Source organism: Mastigoproctus giganteus, chromosome 10 (assembly GCF_048544385.1).
Source record: "Mastigoproctus giganteus isolate SK-2022 chromosome 10, ASM4854438v1, whole genome shotgun sequence".
Lineage (NCBI taxonomy): Eukaryota > Metazoa > Arthropoda > Arachnida > Uropygi > Thelyphonidae > Mastigoproctus > Mastigoproctus giganteus.
In genome coordinates this window covers 3,933,531-3,954,589 of record NC_143584.1, presented here as the reverse complement: position 1 = coordinate 3,954,589, position 21,059 = coordinate 3,933,531, and the positions used below count along the sequence as shown (strand labels likewise).

General features: G+C 34.7%; 2 protein-coding genes across 4 annotated transcripts in view; one reads left to right on the top strand and one right to left on the bottom strand.

The window, feature by feature from the left end:
• Positions 1-9,739, top strand: part of LOC150078639 (alanine aminotransferase 2-like) — a 105,303-nt gene extending 95,564 nt beyond the window's left edge. For all 3 annotated transcript variants that reach the window (XM_090383674.1, XM_090383673.1, XM_090383672.1), the window contains 3 exons: positions 98-210; positions 5,307-5,397; positions 9,464-9,739. In XM_090383674.1, the coding sequence (XP_090239800.1) occupies positions 98-210; positions 5,307-5,397 (204 nt within the window). In that variant the 3' untranslated portion in view covers positions 9,464-9,739. The remainder of the gene's footprint in view (positions 1-97; positions 211-5,306; positions 5,398-9,463) is intronic.
• Positions 9,740-13,357: 3,618 nt separating this feature from the next.
• Nsun2 (tRNA (cytosine(34)-C(5))-methyltransferase Nsun2) overlaps positions 13,358-21,059 on the bottom strand; it is a 166,685-nt gene continuing 158,983 nt past the window's right edge. The window contains exon 21 of the mRNA XM_090384128.1: positions 13,358-13,602. Coding sequence (XP_090240254.1) covers positions 13,358-13,602 — 245 coding nt within the window. The remainder of the gene's footprint in view (positions 13,603-21,059) is intronic.

Sequence of the window (21,059 nt, the reverse complement as noted above, 5' to 3'; positions counted from 1 at the left end):
CCAGATAAGTTATAATTTTTTTAGTATTTTTGTCTAAACTTGAGGCATATATCCAAAATAAATATAATATACAAATATTTAAAAAAATTTTTTTCAGGCTTTAGGACAAGAACCAGATGTTTTCTATGCTATGCAGCTTCTAGAACATACAGGAATTTGTGTTGTACCAGGAAGTGAGTTTGGGCAATTTCCAGGAACTTTACACTTTAGGTAAAAAAAAAAAAAATGCACATCACATTGAAACCTGTTATTGCATATAATTTTACTATAATAAATGAACAGCTAAATGCAATGGTGCCCACATGTGCATGCACAAACACGCAGAAAGCAAAGTTTGTTATAATGAATGTTGATAAAATTCAAACAAAATTTTCAATCCTTCTTTAAATTTCTATGGACTTCATACTTTCCACAACACTAGACAGAACTGTATTCTAACAATCAGTTACTGTCTGAAAGCAAATCTCTGCAGATCAACTCAGCAACCATCTTTTTCCATTTAAATTTATGCCCTTGTGTTGTGTTGCTTGAGAAAGAATAAAGATGTCATCACTATTGTATTGAGACCACCACAGCTTGGGTGTGAGTGTGCATAAGTACACATGCTTTGAGTTACTGGGATCAAGCCCGTGACTGCTAAATATGATGCTGTTTCCTGTATTCTCTATATCTTGTGAATTCCTCTGACAGTGTGGTCGTCCCGGAGTATAAACAGAAAATTTATTTGATTTATTTATTAGTTTACATTACCCTTTTAATCCCCACTTCATACATGCTGTCTGACAGATGACACTTAAAAAATTTTGTTCTTTAAATTTAGAACTAAAATCAAATGGTGTACCTTTTCTCCAATATTCTCTAAATGATTATACAGTATTATGAATTATGAGAATCAAATTTTTTTGCTTGGTGTTTAACAAACACCAGGTGAGTGATAGCATCTGTTTCTTGTACTTATCCCCACTCATGTGGGATCTGTGAGATGCCATGAGAGCTGCCTGAACTTGCCATAGACCTTTGGTTTCACTTGCCGTGCATAAACTAAATATAAATAGCTGAATAGACCTTTGGTTTCACTTGCCGTGCATAAACTAAATATAAATAGCTGACAAAAACATAGATGTTCATGTGGTGTCTGGCAGACACCACGTGAACATTCATGTTTTAGTTTGGGAGATGAACGATCTTAAATTCTAAGGAAGCAATTGAAATATGATGAAAACATTCTCTGTTATTATTATTATTGTTTTCTCTCATTTATTTTTGCTTGATATTATATAATTGAATTTTAGTATTATCATAATTATTAGAACAAATTTTTAATTTAGTAAAAATCGAAAAATTAATTTTTATAGTTGAAATAAAAAGATCTCTCACAGGCACTATGCAAGCATAGTTATTGCTTTAGGGTGTGAGTTGCAGATGATTCAAGTCTTAAACATCTCAGTTACAGATTAGTTTCAAATCTCCATACAGATTAGTTTCCAGACATTGCAGTCTTTTTAGCTGAAAAACCCAGATGTTGGGAACTCAATATATGAATAATTCTTGATTGTTCTGATCACATTTCAGAATATTTTATTTGTATATTTTTAATAACCAGCGAATATACATTCCGAAATCTGGTCAGAGTAATCTAGAATTATTTATGTATTGCAACTTTTTAACCTGGCAGCGGTGGTGTTGCCAATTGTAACAATAATGGATGCACAGAGTCTGTGTAAAATTTCTTTTTTTATTTCTGAAAACATTTTTGGCTTTTCTGAATTCTGTATGGAATATACCAGTGTATGATCCTTTATTAACGAATTGAAATATATTAAATGTAATTTTCATTTTTTAATGAAAAATTTGAAAATTATTTGTAAAATGCCATGTTTTTTACATCTTGTATTTTCGACAAAACAAAACTTTTACCTGAATGCATCACTGGCAGTATTATATTCCACTAATGTTATTTTTTTTTCACTTGACAGAAAGTAAAATCTAAAGGTCACCTTAAGAAGTTTATTTATTAACACTTAAAATTAAAATAAGTACATTTACATTGACCAGGTGATACATAAACATTTTGAATTTTATGTGCTCTCTTCAGCAATTTTATTAAATAAGAAAATTTGCCAGTGAGTATATATCCATTCTCTATCTACTTACTAACCATGCACATTCAGATATGCCCTGTCAATATGAGAACCTGTACGTGGTGAGGGAACCTTCAAGTGATGCTGCTGGTCCTCCAGAGTACATCACTGGGATTCAACACCCACAGCCTAGGTTCCAGGCTACCACAATAGAAATCTAGTGTGTTTGCCATGCCTGCAACCCATGGAAATTCAGAAAGGGGGATCACTTTGGCTCCTGCTTCGACAAGACTTATTAAGAAATTGCCATCCCCTTTCCTGTTACTAAGGGATTTCAGTGAACATAGTACTCTGCGGTGTAGTGCTGATACCAATAGAAGGCGTCAGACTATTGAGCATAAGCTCAAAAACAATGCCTGACCCTTCTAAAGCCTTTCTGCAGATGTGATTGATCTCTCTCTCTCTCTCTCTCTGTGTGCTTCCCCTTCTCTCTGTACATGGAAAGTTGAAGACACCCTTTATGGAAGTAATGACTTCCCTGTGATATCCATGGGGAAGTAATCTGAAGATGTGTCTGCCAAAACATCTTACCTTCCCCCCCCCCAGAGTTTCTATACATTTTCTTTCTGTCCCTCAAACAAAAAGCTCAAAAGCAACATTTGAAGATGTCTTCAAATAATTGTGAGGCCTACAACCAGCCTTTTACAGAATGGGAAATGAAAGCAGCACTATCTCTGTCCCAAGCAAGTGCTGTCAGGCCAAATGATGCCCATTATGAGATGATCAAACATCTTTCATCTAAATCTATGGAGACAGAGTAAGCCATGGTTACTCTGTCTGTGCAACAGAATCTATCTTGAAGACCAGTTTCTGGACTCCTGACATAAAGCAATCATGCTTGCCTTCCTCAAACCTAGAAAGGATCCAACATTTCTGAACAGTTACTGCCCAATTGCTTTGACAAGCTGCTTGTGTGCAAAATCCTGGAAAGGATGGTCAGTGCCCACCTCATTGGATATTTAAAAGCAAATTTTTTCAGAATACAATGTGGTTTCCAAAGGAACAGGTCAACATTCATTAAAAAATTGAAATTTAATAAGACTGGAATCAACTATTCAAAGATATTTTCCTCAAATGCAAGCACCTGGTGTTGATTTTCTTTGATATGGAAAAGCATATGACATGGCTTGGAGATTTGGAATTTTAAAAGGTATCTGTAATCTTGGTCTTAGGGATTCTAGCAAATTTTTTTTTGTCAAACCATTCATTCCAAGTTTGTGTGGGTTCCATTTCTCTCAACAGGAGGGAGTTCCCCCCTCCTCATCAGTTCTAAGTGGTATGCTTTTTGCTCTCAGTTAATTCTCTTACTGAACAACTTCCTTCAACAGTGAAAAGTGCTCTTTTGTTGATAATTTTAGTATCTTCTCTGAGTCATATAATATCAGGGTCATCGAAAGGCAAGCACAAGCCACCGACAATCTCATCTCCTGGACAATGCCATTTTTGTGCCATAAAAAAAAAAAAAAAAAAACCCTGGAAAATAGCTAATGGTTTCAGATTTGTCTAAGTAAACCATCTGCATACACTGCTGTTGCATATAGAACCTTCACCCTGAACCAGGACTAAACCTCATTCCAGTAGCACCCAAGACAAAATTCTTGGGGTTTGTATTAGATAAGTTGAAATTCCTACTATATTCGTCAAATGCTGATGTAGTGCACAAGAGTACTTATATGCTGTCTCAAAATTGGGAGCAGACCACTGCACTTTACTCCATCTCTATCATGCACTTGTCTGATTTAAATTAGATTGTGTCCCAAGTGTATTCAGCTGCTAGAAACAGCATACTTCGATGGCAACACCCAGTTCGCCATCAAGCCATTTGCATTTCTGCTGGAGCATTTAGAACATTCCCTGTCCAGAGTTTATATGTCAAAGCAGCTAATACACCTGTGTCACTTCGATGAAAGCAGTTATCATTAAAATATACTTTTATACTGAAATATCTGACAGACCATCCTACTTGGACTTTCATTTTTGAGCCACAGTGGACCTCCAACCACCCGTTTGATATTTGTGTTCAAGAGCTGCTGAGAGCTTAACATCATATTGCCCAGTCGGATTTGTCTGGTAAAAAATATTACAGCTTTTCTATTAATAATGGGCAAAAGGCTAGCACTTCACCTTCTTATCTATTTACAACTCTGCTGCCCCATCAATCTGATTATTGCCTGATTCCTGCCTGTCTTTGCTGATGTTTCAAAATCAGAATCATCTGTGGGATCCACTGCAGTCTGAAGAAGTTGAGAAGATTCCTTACAAGTGCAGTATATACACCGCAGAGTTATGTGCTGTAAAGCTAATGTTTGAACCACATTAAAACTAATAATTATCAAAGGTATGGTATTCACAGATTCTTTAAGTGCATTACAGGCTTCATCAGTGATAAGATATAATCCCCATCCAGTCCTGTTCAGGGTTCAGCAGAAGTTATATTCTCTCTATCAATTTACATTTGATATCTGCTTCTGTTGGATCTCAAGCCACAATGGGATTAGGGTAATGATCTGGCAGATGCTGCAGCCAGATTAGCAGTCACAGAGGAAACACAACCTGTTGGCCCTTATACAGACTATAGGCAAGTAATAAGAAAGATATTATACTCCCAATGGCAACCATCATGGCATGGATAGATCACAAACAAGTTGTATCAGATTAAGCCTGTAATCCAAACCTGGCAGTCTAGTCTGCACAGGAACCATAGAGAGGAAGTTGTCCTTGCTTGCCTCTGCATAGTCATCTTACACATTCTTTTCTGCTGAGGGCGGATGATCCCTCCTATGTTTCAGGAGGATCATCTGCCTTCTGTATAACCAAATGTATAAAAGATAGTTTCCAGTTCAATATAAAAAAAAAAAAAAAAAAAGCCAAAATACTGAATTTTATAATAAAACAAAAATAGCATGTAAATGATGCCATGTGAGTAGCATTTCACTTAGGGAAGGCTACTCACACGGGGCATCATATTTTAAAATCGGCATCAAAATTTTAAATGAAATTATAAATTCTAAGATAAGATTTTTTTCCCCTCTGGCATATCTTAGGTCTGGTGTATGCCAGATATTGGAAGTTTTCTAAAAATAAAGTTAGAAGAATTATGATTATAACTATGATACTGCTGTTATTGCAAAATGCCATGAATAAGAATGTGCCTTTCAATTACAGAATTACAATATTGCCACATATTGATAAACTGAAGATGATGCTCAACTGCATATTGGAATTTCATGAAATGTTTCTGCAACAGTACAGTTAGGTAATTACCTTTCTTTTTTCTCTCTTGCTGGGTGTGAGTGCATTGAGGAGGAATTCAAAAAAAATAACAGAAAAAATTGCAAAATCTATCAAAACTTTACAAATGTTTATTTTAAACTCATGACATCAGGTATAGTTATAATTTAATGTTTAAATATCAAAAATATAATGCATAACAACATATTGGGAATCAAAACATGTATTATATATGCTGTTCATCATTTAAATTGTCCCACCTAGAAAGAATGAATTTACCTAAAAATCTGCAAGCATAATTTTGAAAAATGATTAGTATTTTAAACTATTTGGCACATTATTCGTTTAATGCAGGAGCCACGTTACAATAGCCATTTATAATTCACCTTTTGTCATAATTGATGCCATCTTGATGGCAAGATGTTATATTGAAACTATTCCAAACCAATGCTGTTTTTGTGTTTCATTCCAAACAGCAGAAAAATGCCAGACCGCAATGGCTTTCACAGCACAACAGTGCTTATGCGATGTGAACACACTTCCTTGACCTGCACCTCTTACAGTCCCCTACCCTACCCACAGTACACGTGAAGAAGCATGGCTGTGTATTCACTAAGGTAATATTCCTCACATTTTTGACTCCACACCACAATGTTTTGACTAATTGTATTGCAGTCCACAGAAGCTTAATACTGATGGGCACCACATTTTTGTAGGTAAATACTGCTGAATTGATATACAAACTTAAAATGATTTTTAAAATGAAGATTGTACAAACAACAGATATTAGTACAGAATAATTTTATATGAAAAATAAGATAAGATGAAATAAATTATAATGAGAAAGATAAAAGGTACCTGTAGTACCAGTTGAGTAACATTTTTATCTTTCACAATATAATATTCTGGATTTTTCAAAGGGATCAACCTAGATTACTTTGATAGGAATATAAGGTTTCAGTGGGTCTCTCATAATATAAGGTCTTTCAATTTCTGTAGAAACTTTGTATAAAAGAAAAAATAATCATTTTTATATGTGGAAATAAAATTTATAAGTATTTATATAAAATTTGGTAGGTTGAAAAGTAGAAGAGTGATTATAAATTTTGGGCCAATAATGTAGAAATTGAAGGTAGTGTTTTTGGTAATTTAGGGAATATATAGATTAAAGAAAAGTAAAGATTCTATAAAGTAAAAGGTAAAATAATAAACCATAACCTGTGAGGCTTACAAGATGGGCACAGAAGCCCATCTTGTAAGATGGTCCATGTGCTTCTGGTGCAGGAGTGAAATGAATGTTTTTCTAGTGAGATTAAACAAAAGTCTAAGGCTATATAAAACCTGAGTTAAAAAATGGCAAACAATTTTTGTGCAAAAGTATGGAAAAATAGTATTTGACTAGGAGAAAGTGTGTTTTTGTGTTATTACAGTTCAGAACAGATAAAAATAAAACTAAAAATAGAACAGCTGTTGAAAAATGAATGGGTTTAAGGTTGTATATGAATATATATATATATGTACAGTGGTAAGTCAGTGGGTACAGTGTTGCTAATACAAGTAAAGACTGCAAAAACCAAAAGGTGCCTATGTACAAGGTAATCCTAATGCCCATGTGAAGTTATCAGATCTGATTTTATTATTGAAAATGTTCTTGTGGTTGAGAATATAATTGCTTTTATTAAATGAAATTTTAAATAGGTTATAGTGTTGTACATAAATTTTAGATGGTTAGTTAATAATTTTGTGTTACTGCAAATGAATGCCACTCTAAGGCATTGTGCTAAAAATAATGCATGATTAACATGAATAGATTTAGAGATTACAGTATCAGTATATTGGTATGAGTGTTAGGTTATGTATAAACTTGTACATAGTCTCTCGGTTTTTGCAGTGTATTTCTTGTATCAGAAATACTGTACTCATCCATTGTACATTTGTATGTGAACTGATGGAGCAAAAATAATTTCTTATAGCCTAGCGCTATTTTCAAAAACTGTTTCCCATTTCTTTCCTCAGGTTTTCCATCCTACTCTTAATTTCTTTCATTTTGCTCTTGTATGGGCCAGAAACACACACATGAGCATGTCATGTAAACCACACTTAGGTTATGCTTTATTATTTACCTTTACTTTTCTTTATTCTACATAATCATCTTATATTCTCTATCCTACTAAATTACCAAAAATGTTCTATCCCAGTCAGATCAACAGTATCTTTGTATAACGGTAACCATATTTTACATTTTTTACTTTCTATTTTCCATTTTATTGCCCAAAATTTATTATCACACACCCACTTTTTAACCTACCAAATTTTATAACCACACATAAGAACTACAGAAATTGAGAGGTTATCTAATAATCTATTGAAACTAATCTTCCACGTTGACTCCTGTCAAAGCACTTGGAAGATCAATTTCTATGGACTATATAGGATACCTTATATCTTTTTCGCTCTAATTTTATTTTTATTCTGTGTTTCGGTACCCTTCCCCTTTTCTTCCAGGAAATATACACTCACTAGGCATAAATCCATAAAACCCCCATATATATATAATTTACTAAAAATCTTACACCGTAACCTTCCCCCATCCTCTTATTATATTAAACTACCTTTACCCCTTTACCATATGCTGTACTCGTGCCTCACTGTAATTCGCCTCATCCCACCTGAACCTTAATTATTTTTTAATTGTACAACTTATTCTTTCAGTCTTATTTCAAAATTAATTCCACTTATTATCAGGAATCACTTATTTTACCTAAACCCATTTATTTGAATTTGACAGTATATGATATTACAACATAGAGTAAAAAAACATGTGGAAGTCTCAAAAGTTTATTAGACAGACAACTTGAGTAGTCGAGACCCGCTAATTTTCATAAAATCAAACAAATGCTAATAATTTATTGTAATTTTCCTTGTGGAGGATTTGCGATCTCATTATGGTTTTAAAATAAACTTTGTGGATTTTTTTTTAAAGGGTAGTATAGCCTATTTTTGGAAGGCTTTTTTTGATTTGGTAGTTGTTGGCGCATCGGCTTCTGTGGCCATATTGCACCTCCCAAGGTTTTTGCAGTACTTTGATCCAAGCCCGAGGCGGGAATCGAACCCGCAACCTTTGGGTTGCCGGGCAGGTACTTTACCCACTCGGCTAGCCCGGTCGGCTTTTGGAAGGCAGAAGAATACTCTTATCTGGGGTTTTCTTCAGGAACGGCTGCATCTGGGTGAGGTGTAATTCAGGTGTTGAAATTGCAATTATATGGAAGGAGGATGAAGGAAAAAGCAAGCTTTTGTCCTAAATCCTTGCACGGGGAGTAATTGTAGGCATAAAGAGAGATGATGTCCTGAAGCCTGATGGGGGCTTTTTGTTAATACCATTTTCAAAGGAGGGTTAGTACGTGTCGAGGCAGTCTTTTATAGCCCGGGCACGTTCCATTGCTGTATTTCAAAAGCGTGGTGGTGGTGGGGGGGGGGGGGTTGAGTAGTCGAAAGGAGGTGAAGTAGGGTGGAGGAAGGGAAAGAAAGGGTTTCACTTGGAAATCCAGGTGCGTGACCGTCCCTGTTAGGAGAGATCCTGGATTGGGGGGTGTTATGTTCTGTTGTTAAAGTGCTAGTTTGAGATAGAGCTAACTACAACTTTTACTGAAGAGGACTATAAATTCCTCCAATCATTAATGGAAATAGAATCCAAACCTCTCTAAGTGAGTTGCAGATAGCAATGTGTCGTGCTGACTGAGCTTTCCTGGAGAATATTTAGCTATATAGGAATTCACTTTTTTTAAAGATAACTAGGATGAAATTAAATACTGTGGAGGTTAAGCTTCAACTCATCTGAAAATAGCCTTCAGTGACTACTACATTGATAGCTGAAGTTACTGATATTGCCCCCTCCAATGTAATTTTTTTCAAGCACTGTGGCAGCAATTCAGAAAATGTGGTCTGCAAGCATTAATTGTGGTGGCAAGTAGGAACTGGTGGAATAGATGCAAAAAGCTGTATTAAAAGTATTATAATATACTGAAAACACTTAAAACTTTAATGAAATTCTGCAAAAAATTGCATTTTTTATTTTTCTCTTTTTGTTTTAGGAAATAGAATCATTGTGCCATCACAAATGCATCATCGAATTGTCATCCGAGATAATATCTCTGCCATCGGAATTGTTAGAAAATTATCTCTGTAATTAAGTGGTTCCTTGCATGAAAATGTACATTAGACTCAATCGTTTAGTGAATGGTCTGGTTTTTTAGCACAGCATGATCATGAATGTACAGTATTTTAAAACAGAGTAATGAAAATATTAAAGGCTACTGACTAATGTATGATGAGAATAAGGAGTATTGTGAGTGTTTCTTCTATTTTGTTTGATAAAAAAAAAAATAAAAACAAAAAAAAGTTGCAATTTGTAATTATATTCAATTAACAAACTAGCATATATTTTTTGGTGAAAATTTTACTAAAACTTAATTTATAATGTTTTAATGCCATTAAGTCTTATTTCTCAGATTTTACTGTCAAAATTATAGAATATCATTTTCATCAGAAAGTTCATCTTTATCATTTCTGCTAGCCAACCTGATGATACTAGTTTTGCCAAATTCTCATATTGAAGTCAATTACATGCTGCTGTTCACTGTAAAGGGGGGAATTATAGTACTGTGCTATTCAACATAATATGTATACTGTTAATAAAATTTAGAAAGATTTCATATAAATTTTTTCTCTGTTCGTATTACAAAGATTTTGATGTATAATTGATTATATAAATAAGGCAAGCAAAATTTTAAGTTTAATTTATAAGCAAACTAGTCTTCTATTAATTATTTATTCCATCTATGAATTTTAGCTTCTCAAGAAATAAGAGTATTCTAATTTTTGCTCCTAGTTTATAAATTCATCTATTCTTTCATGGAAAGTCCTACTTTCCACTGATTACAAATTTTAAAAGTGGAAGTTTTTTAATCATAATTTTTGTCATTATTGTTAATAGAGTAATCTTACTCATTCCATCTTGTTTTTTATAATACATAAGTTATAAGCAAGGTGAAATTTGTCTTGAAATTATCTCGTTGAATGCTAAACCATTTCCACAAGCAACTGAGTTTCAAATTTATTTGTGGAAAAATTATTTATATTTTGATCTCTTGTTTTCCTTTATATGAAATGTGCTTAAAATAAGCTACCTTGATTATTTTCCATGAAATACAAAAGCTATAAAAAGAAAAACTTAATACAAAGAGTGAAAAAAAAAAAAAAAAAAAAAAGTGACTCAAACTGGATTTCTGAAACCTACTTTCCTAAGTGATTACTTATCAGGGTTCACAGTTCTTATAAGGTGGCTTAACTTTTTTTATATCGCTTGCTCACTATGTAATATTATAAGACTGAAGAAATCCAATGTGACTGGTGAAGATATCCTTTTAATTCAATTTCATTTTGACATTAGTAAATAGCATCCCTATTACCTGTTGAAAGTGTTGCATCCACTAATATTTTATTACTTTGCTAGTGGCACCAAAGGGAAAATCCAATTATTGCTACTTTTCAACATATCCTTCCATTGAGACAGAATTGAAACCCAGAACTTTTCCACATGGTGTGAAAGAAGTGATTACAAATAAAACCCCATGAGGGCTTTGACGACTGCATTGTAGGGAACCAAAGTGAATTTCAGAGGGAATGTTCTGGAGTTTCATATAAAGATGTAAAGCAGCAAGCTGACAGTTTTAACATAATTAGTATACCAGTAATTTCACATAACTTAGCACATAGTGAACAGTACTCTACACTTTTGTATTTCTATACAAATTGTGAAAATGTTAAGGTTATGGAAATAACAAACAAAAATATACTCAAAGTAATATCACAAGTTGTTTTTTTAATGAAAAAACTTCTAGAGAAATTAAAAGTATATGTTAAATGCAAATGATTTTTGCTCAATATTTTTGAAAAATATTGATTTCACAGGTACCATAGATGGCAACATTTTTTTTTTTTTTTTTTTTTGTAATTTAATTGAACTTAAGAGTTAAGTGGTGTTTTATTATATTTTGGAATGTAAGTAAAAGTTCTCTAATTCTTAATCCACTGAGCTGAAGAAGACCCATAAAGAGGGGAGGGATTAGTTGGAATGTACTGTATTAAAGTTTTTAAATGTTTATCTATAATCGAGTTTAATAAATGCTTTTTAACCAATGCAATGAAGTGTTTCCTATGTACAAACAATACCTTACAACAATCACAAATATTAAATGCTGCTCTGTTTCCTCTCAGTACCCCAAAAAATGTAAGAGAATATAATACATCCTCATTAATTCAATATTAGATTATTTGAAATGCAATGTATTTTAACATAGTTACCATTCCCTGATTATCTGAAATAGCCTACAATGAAATTCAAAGTCTGAAGTGGGTCCCATAACTTGTGAATAGCTTGCTGATGATTCGAAAAGACTGCCAAAACCAACTACAGATAATATTGCTATAATGGATATTTGGTTAGTTAACATCTTTATATTTTACATTTCTATTCACTTCCCTAAGAACTTTGTATTGTGCACCCATAACTATTCTTGGGGAAGAATAGTTATGGGTGCAAAATACAAAGTGTCTGATTTTCCCAATGCAGATATGTACATGCTCAGCTTGAGAGAATGACAATGAATGTCTTCAGGAAAAAAAAAAAAAAAAAAAAAAAACTTTTGCACTGAAACTTTTGCATTTGAAAAAAAATCAACTTTAAGGAATTCAATTCACAATGAGGCATGTAAATCTTTTTAAATTTCTCAATACTGTCATGTGTCTGACCTTGTGGATACTTTGGACTCATTTAAATCAAAATGGATATATTTTGGTCCCTTGAACTTCAAATTAACAGGTTTACAAGGGGATATCAAAAAGTTTGTATCCTGACCTAGATAAAACATCAGTAGGAAGATGCCATTTTTAATATAAGTTGTCTACATATTCAATAACTAACGTGAAATTTCATTCCTATAGGTGATCGTACACCAGAGGTGGAGCCCAGAATCTGAGGAAGGATGCTATGGTTGACAAAGTGGAGTATCGAGCAGTGATCAAGTTCCTGCATTTGCAGGGCAAGAAAGCTGAGGAAACTGACAAAGAAATGAAAGCTGTGTATGGGCAGAATTGTCCATCCTATGACACTAAAAAGGTAGAAATGGGAGTTCCAGTGCAGTTGTACAAGTGTCTTTGATGAGCCAAGAGAAGGAAGGCCATCAACATCCACAGACAGTGAGACAGTTGCAAAGGTTGAGCAGCTGGTGCTGAGTAACAGACGCGTGACAATTCATTGCAAATGCAGTGGGAATTAGTTATGGATCTGCCCACAGCATTTTACATGACCATCTGCATGTCTAAGGTATCTGCACGACGGGTTCCAAGATTACTGATGCCTCTGCCGAAGCAATGTTCTCGCGAACTGTTGGATTTGTTTACTGCAGATGTTGAGAACTTTTTTGATCGGTTGGCGACAAATGACGAATGCTGGGTGTGCAATGAAGAAACCACTGCGTGGATGTCGCTTTGATTTGTTTCAGGAAGTCATCAATGAAGTGGAATCATGGTTTCAGGCAAAAAAAGTGCAGTCTTCTATGATCAAGGCATTAAACAACTGAACCACAGGTGTGAGAAATGTGTTACTATAAATGGAGAGTACATAGAAAAGGATTAAAGTTCCTGTGAAGTTGCCTGCCTAGATATTTTATTTCTAGGTAAAGGTACAAACTTTTTGATATCCCCTTGTCCTGTGAAGTTGCCTGTCTAGATATTTTATTTCTAGGTAAAGGTACAAACTTTTTGATATCCCCTTGTATAGTAATGTAATGTCTATATAATATTAATATTTGCCAACTTGAAAGATGAAATACTATTTATTAATGATGATTATATACAAGACTGAATGACTTAATTACAGATGTTGTATAATACTAAATTACAGTATTACTAAATATACACAATTTCTAAGTTGCTTCACTGCATTCTTCTATTCCATCACAATTTTCATTGTCTAATTCTCCCTCTTTAAAATTTTCAACAATTTCTTCACAATTTTCATTGTTTAATTCATCATCTTTGAGATTTTCAACAATTTCTTCGCTACATTCTTCTATCCCATCACAAATTTCATTATCTAATTCACCATCTTTAAGATTTTCATTACTTTCTTGACCAGATGATTTTAGCTTGAATTTCTTATCCTTCTTTTCTGGAAAATAAAATAAACATTACAAAATAAGCAAGTTTAAAAACACAAGGATAAATATATCTAACTATAAAAAATCAGAATACAATAACAGAATATGAATAAATCTTATTTTTTTCATGAAAACCCCAAATACGAGAGGTATTAGAACATATAGTACCTAGTACCGTGCTTGGGTTGCAGGTTGAGAATCTAAGAGATATTTGTTGACATTAGACTTGTACTTCTGTAGACAGTAATTTTCAGGAAAGCCATATGAAGGAAGGTTGTTCCAGAAAATGGAAGTTGAATGAATAAACGAGGAAGATGAAAAGTTGGTTCTGAGAGTTGGACAGTAAATGAATGCTGGCTGGTGGGGGCACGTGTTCGGACTATTTTGAAAGAGAGAGCGGGAATTATAGAAGCCAATTCAGAAGAACAGTGCCCATGGAAGTATCTGTAGAAAAGGCATGCAGCAGAAACAGTACATTTATGAGACAGTGAGTGGAGAGATTCTTTTAGACATGAGTTATTAATTAACCTAACTGCCCTCTTCTGAATGGAATCTAAAAGCCTGAGAGAGATTTTGGGGGCACCACCCCAGATGTGGGAACAATATTCCATGGTAGGGCGGATTTGTGATTTGTACAGTTGTTTGGAAGAAAATTAATGCAGAGAATGAAAGAGAAAACCAAGTTTTTTAGATGCAGAGAAAGAAATATTTGTAATGTGCTTGTGCCAAGAGAGATTACAAGTCAGAGTAATCCCCAAAATAGATATATCATCTTGCCTAGAAATCGGAGTGTCACCAAAGATAAGCATAGGAGCAGAAGAATCCTTTTTGCAAGAAATAAGACAAGACTTGAGTTTTAGAAGGATTGAAATCAACTGTTGTCTTTGCCCCACTGGAGATCGGCATTTGAGGAATTGGTAGCAGATATTCGAGAAGTTGAAACTGATTGAGAGCAGGGCAAGGTTTCTCAAAATAAAAAGCAATGTGCTATCATCAGCAAAACTATGGATAGAATTTCCAGTCAATGGAAGAAGGTCATTAATATACAAGAGGAAAAGAGTGGGGGAAAGAACTGAACCTTGGGGGACGCCAGCATTAGTGGAGAAGTTAGAAGACAGAGAGCCATCTACCATCACCCTCAGTGAGCGATCAGAGAGAACTGGATAACCAATTACAAAAAACAGTTGTCAAACCATAAGATGGAAGCTTGTTTAAAAGATCTGTATGCCAAACACGATCGAAAGCCTTTGAGATGTCAAGAGCAAATGCTTATGTTTCACCAAACTTTTCCAATTGAATTTATCCACAAATGGGTAACATAAGCCAGAATCTCACCAGTGGATCGACACTGATGGATTCCATACTAGCGATTGTTGATCAGATGGAATGTTTCTAGGTAGTTTAAGAGTTGGCGGTTAATTAATTTCTCCATTACTTTAGAAAGAGTAGAAGTAATTGCAATGGGACGATAATTGGATGGGAAGGATTGGTCACCCTTTTTAGGAACTGGCTGGATATGAGCAAATTTCCAAGCAGAAGGAAAAACACCTTTGGAATAAGAAAGTGAAAAAAGGCAGCAAAGAACAGAAGTTCAGGAGGACAGGTTTTGAGAACAAGTGGAGAAATACCATCAGGACCTGGAGCTTTCTTAGCATCAAGATTCATCAAAATCCTTCTAATATCCTTTTAACGGAAGACCACAGGAGGCATTGAATGGAGTGTGTTAGGAATGGTGGGAGGTGTTTTACCAAGATCATTAATACATGAGCTCGAAGAAAAATGGGATGCTAGCAGGTCAGCTTTATCCTTGGCTGAAGTGACAACAGAACCATCTGGTTTGGACAGAGGTGGGAGCAGAGATGGGCAAAAGACCAGAATGCTCGGCTACCATTAGGGAAAGAAGAAGCAAGTTTTCTACTCTTAGCCTGTCCAAAATTTAGTTTGGACTGATTAATAACTGCTTTACAATTGTTGCGAGTTTTGGTGTTGGCAGAAAATGAAACTGAAGAATTGGAAACAAGCCAATTACAATATGCAACATTCTTCTCCTGAACTGCCTTAGCACATTTATTGGAAAACCATGGTTTAGATAAAGGACGAGATTTTAAAGTGGAGTCTGGAATAAAGGAGTCCATTCCTACAAGAATAATTTCGCTGACACGATCTGAGAAAACATTGACATCAGAAGTTTTGAAACAGTAGTCCGACCAAGGAAAAGAAGAAAATAAATCTCACAGGTTGTCCCATTTTGCATTCTTGTAATGCCAAACAACACGAGGTTGGGAATAGCCATGAGATAAAGGCCCCATTGGAGAAGAGAACACCAAGTTGTGATCTGAGGTGCCTTCAGGACCATTCACTTCGACCATGTACTTAGAAGAATTGTTTGTGAGAAAAAGATCAAGCGTGTTGGCTGTATGGTTAGGATTGTCTGGTATTCTTGTAGGTAAATGAACAATCTGTGCAAGTTCATTAGTAATTGCAAAAGCCTCAGCATCTCGACCAGCTGGAGTTGTGAACATTAAAATCACCGAGGAAAACTATCTCACTGTTAGGAAAGTTGGACTGGAGAAAGTCAAGTTGCAAAGAGAGGAATTCAAAGAGCTCCAAGTTATTGGTGGAGTTTGGAGAATGGTAGAGACAACAGATGAATTTGACACAATGAGGTAGACAGATTTTAAGCCAGAGACGATCAAAAAGAGGAGATTCCAAATTACCAAGTCTCTGACAGGGAATATTGGAACGGACATATGAACAAGTACCACCTTTGAGGCGAAAGGAATCATACAGCGAATAATTTGGGCAACTGAGATGAGCAGTAGTTGAATCAACCAATAACTGTGATTCTGTCCGAAAAAGTACATGGGGTTTGGCAGACTGCAAGTGGAAATGGGCATTGTTAAGATTAGAATTGAGACCATGTATATTTGTGAAATGAACTAGGAAGTGTTTGGGAGGTTTAGATCTTTTCGCCAATAAGCTTACTCTATTAGTTTGACAATTCATGGTGTATTCAATAATAAGAAAAAGTGTGTGTGGGAGGGGGGGAAGGGGAATGTATGAAGTAATGAAATTTTTGGATATGGCGTACACATGGTAAGAATATACCCAGATCCTTGACATAACGTGGCCTCAAGAATGCCCCCCCCCCCCTCCCGCATATACACTCTCAGATTCCCTCCAGTCACTATCTGGTAGAATAGAGGTAGCAAGATTATACACTAACTCATCCTAAATAGTTACCAATAGGTTCGGTCTGGTGTACTAACTAGCAGCCAGCCTGCGAACACCGTTTTAGAGTTGTACCCTCAAAATGTAAGGAAGATTGGATCTCGCCATGATGTCCATCATGGGAGATCCTCAAAAATCATCAGTCATACTGCATGATGGGGAAGGGTTGACCTGAAGTTAGCTGTGGAGACCAAAAACGGGTTCCATCACTTCAAGCCTTCAATAAGCAAAGTGGTGGTAATGCACCAGTTGATGAGTCATCTACCACCTAGGTACATAATCTTATGTACATAAAATAAAAATTAAAATTTTAAAACAATGGCAGCTATTTAAAATATGCTGGTAACGTTGCATTTAACCTTTAAAAATTAATTTCTTGACTGATTTTTAAATATTGGACAATTTTATGCAAGTTAGAGATGTAATCTTATTGATTGGCATTGTAAAAAAAAAATACACATTGATTTTCACTTCCAGATAAGCTTCAATGGAAGTTTTTGGTGAATTTTAGTGGTATTTTCACATCTGTTCTAAATTTTATTTCATAATGCAGTATCATGTAGTATTTCAATCAAGCATTCCAGAAGTTACGGGTTGTATAAGCAGCTTTTGCTAGCAGTAACTTTTGCAACCATAACCCAGCATCACAGGTAAGCATTTCTTTGTGAAAGTATATCTGAACAAATATAAACAAAAATATTGTAGCTATTTTATATATTGCAAGAAACTACAATTTAGTAGCACTCTGAGGTGTACTTGGTATAAAGTTATGAAAAGTCAATAGCAGAACTTTTCAACTGATATTCAGTATAAAATACAAAAATTATATAGTGTTTTGAATATCTCATTCCATCATAGTGTGTTGTAGCATAGTAGAAATGTAGTCATAATTATGTTAAAAACTACACGTTGTGAGAATATTATGATTCAGGAGGGCATGACTGATTAGAGAATTACTGCAGGTAATACTCTAGTGAGTCACAACAGTGCCACAAGAGCAAGTAAATTAACCTGATTTGCATCCGTTGGGGGACATATTTAACCAAATTGGGTTCAACAAATAGATTCTATTTGATTTTCCCACTTCAGTTTTCAGAAATTTCTATTCAATTTCACCCACACAGCAAAAATGTGTGCATTTTTTTAAGCGTTTTTCACTCCCGCCCTAAACTAGCCTAACGCTCATGAAATGCAATACTCCATTTGTTTTCTTAGCAAGCACATGCCTCTGTTTACAAAAGGGAGTTACGTTGGCGTGAGAATTTCTGGCATTGCGCCACAGTTTATCGAAAAGGCAAAAAAAAAAACGCAAGCTTTATTGTAATTGTTTTTAGGGAACAATATCGGAACAGAACATTTTGTGTATGTATATTTGACCTTCTAACGAATTCAGATGATCCACTTAGGGAAAATTTGAAAGTGCTGCATCAATTAGCAAAAACCATTTGCATTCCCCCACCATAATGAATTACTTTAGGTACAATAAAGGACTACTGACTGACTGATTTTATCGCAAGGAACTTTCCACATTAAAACATCTGTACAATTAAAAAACATGTGGTCACTCAAAAGTAACCATAGTCATTTGCATTCAAGGACACGCTATACAGCAATGTTTGAAACTTATAATGCAGCCAACTTGCCATATAATCCAAAATTTCCAGTGAAATCCTGGAAATTTTGTTAGAAGATAAAATGTACGTCCAGTAAACATTGTTGCCTACAACAATTACGTAAAGCAATAAAGAAAAATATTGTAACAGATCTATAATGCAAAATATTGGTAGAAAGTAATAATGTGCAACTGTTTATTTTATCCAAGAAACAGTTGCGTACATTTTTTTCCCTTTCCTGTATAACCGTGGTAACACTGATGACGTAAGCTTGACCGTCAATTATGGCTCCATGGGAGTTGATTCGTTTTAGCCAGAGGCACTGCAATGACACACAAAATTCAAACAAATGCAGTGATGCGTTATATAATCAAAGTGAAGACCGCTTGTTTTTTGAAGTCATAATTACAAAAAATTAATACTTGATCATACATTTTTGATGTTTTCATGTTAATAGTTTTTGCTGAAATTTAAAGGTAAGAAATGAAAGAAAACACTTCTGTTTATGTATGTTGAGAGTTTCAATTTTGTAAATTGAGTAGAAATTACAGAAATTTTAAAGTTAGGGTTAAAAATTTAGGATTAGAGGACCGGACAAGCATAAACGGCATTTTGGAATATGCCTGAAGAAAAGAGTTAATGCCTTGAAAAAAACTAAATCAGGAGGATTCATGAGGCATTCAGGTATTAGGCTGACTGCCAGCACCTTCTCTGACTACAGGAGAAGATTCAATTGTCAGAGAAAAAGGATGTATTAAGGTTAATGATATACAACAAAACATCTTTTAAGGGAGCAAAGGGTAATACTCTATACACTTAGGTATACTAATGATATTTAACACAGGTAAACCGAGGTTTTAGTTCGAGATGATGCTGCTGAAAAAGCCTTGAGTTAGGACTTAATGTGGAATTGCACCCAGGCAGGACTGGAGGGAGTTCATGTTCCAAGCATTGTCAACCAACTCTAGTCTAAAGAGATTGTGAAAGGCTCACAGGGTAAAATATTTCTTAACATGGCCTGCTTTCTGCTTTTCTGAAGGCATGATACACTTGAATAGAAAAGGTGCAAGACAAGAATATTTATATTTTCTGACCCTACTGAAGCAGAATTGGGTGGTTGGGGGGGAGCCACACTAACCCGTGTGCAGGTTTTTTTTTTTTTTTTTTTTTGTGTATGTATGAGGAACAAAGGGGTTTGGAGGGTTTCTCTGATGTCTATATGTACAGATCATCTTGAAACTCTACAAACTCTTCCTACCATCTATCAACTGTGTTTCCAAGAAATACAATAGTAGCTGTTTTTATATTAACAATAGTTTTGAAAATTTGTGTTAGGAAGAAGGGAATTGACAATTATACACTGTATTAAATTTTTTACAAATCTACATTCTTAAAAAAATCCTAATTATGAAAGAAAACATTACAGAGTATTCTTTTAAAACAATTATTACAGAGTAAAGGCTCCGTAGCCGAGTGGTCATGAGCAGGAGTGCAGTAGCACATGCTCTTTGAGTAGACCTGGGTTCAAGCCCCTGACTGCTGAATACGGTCGATCTGCCAACCCGCACTGGACCAGCGTGGCAGATTATGGTCCATTTCCCTCAACATGAATTGTTGAGGAGGCTTCCATCCTGCAGTGGGTTGATAATGGCTGCACTTTACCTTTTTATTACAGAGTAGGCAATGATCAAGAAAAATATGCTGAAGCAACTGTTTGAATCCTGCATATTATGAGGAGGAAAAAATTTTGTTTGTCTTACACTTTGGGATTTCTCTCTCTCTCTCTCTCCTAATGGGTACCAAGTATGGAAGGCCATCCTATATTCACAGTCAACTTAAATTTGAACAAATAAATAATCTTAAGTTATGAATAATCAACTGCACCTAAGTTAAACACATTTCTTGCTAATATAAGGAAATTTGTATTAGTAGTGGCAAATGATGTAAGAAAGCAAGCTTATACATCAGAGAGAGAGAGAGAGAGAGAGAGAGAGAGAGAGAGAGAGAGAGAGAGAGAGAGAGAGAGAGAAATAGAAAAAAAAAAAACTTACCTTACCACATCACCTGTCCAGTCCTCTAATAATTTTGTCTAGTCTTTTAAGTAAACCAAGCAAACGTCTACATATTTCTATAATCTACTTGTAAAACCTAACCATTTTTTATTCATCTGAATTTGAGTTTAATCCTTGTCAGTCTACTAAATACTGTTGCTAATAGTTGTCTCAGTATTCCAGGTTTTGAATTTTTCTCCTGTGTTTCAAATAATTACTTTAAAATAAAAATAGTGCAGCATTATCAAACTAGCCCTTTAATATCTGCATTATCATAATTAGCTCTTGAATGTCAGTAGTTGCTAACGGTTGTCTCCATATTCTTGATGACAATTCAAAATAAAATAATGCAACATTTCTTTAATAATGGTCATCTTTGTATTCTTGGTAAGATTTTTCACTTAATTCAAATAATTTAAAGAAAATAGTGTAGAATTCATTGCAACCAGTTCTTACAAAAATTTTATTACCTGAAGGCTTTACAATGATATCCACAAGAATTTTGAAATGTTCTCAAAATTGACAAAAACAAAACACACAAAAAAAAAACACGGCTGGGTTACCAAAACGTTT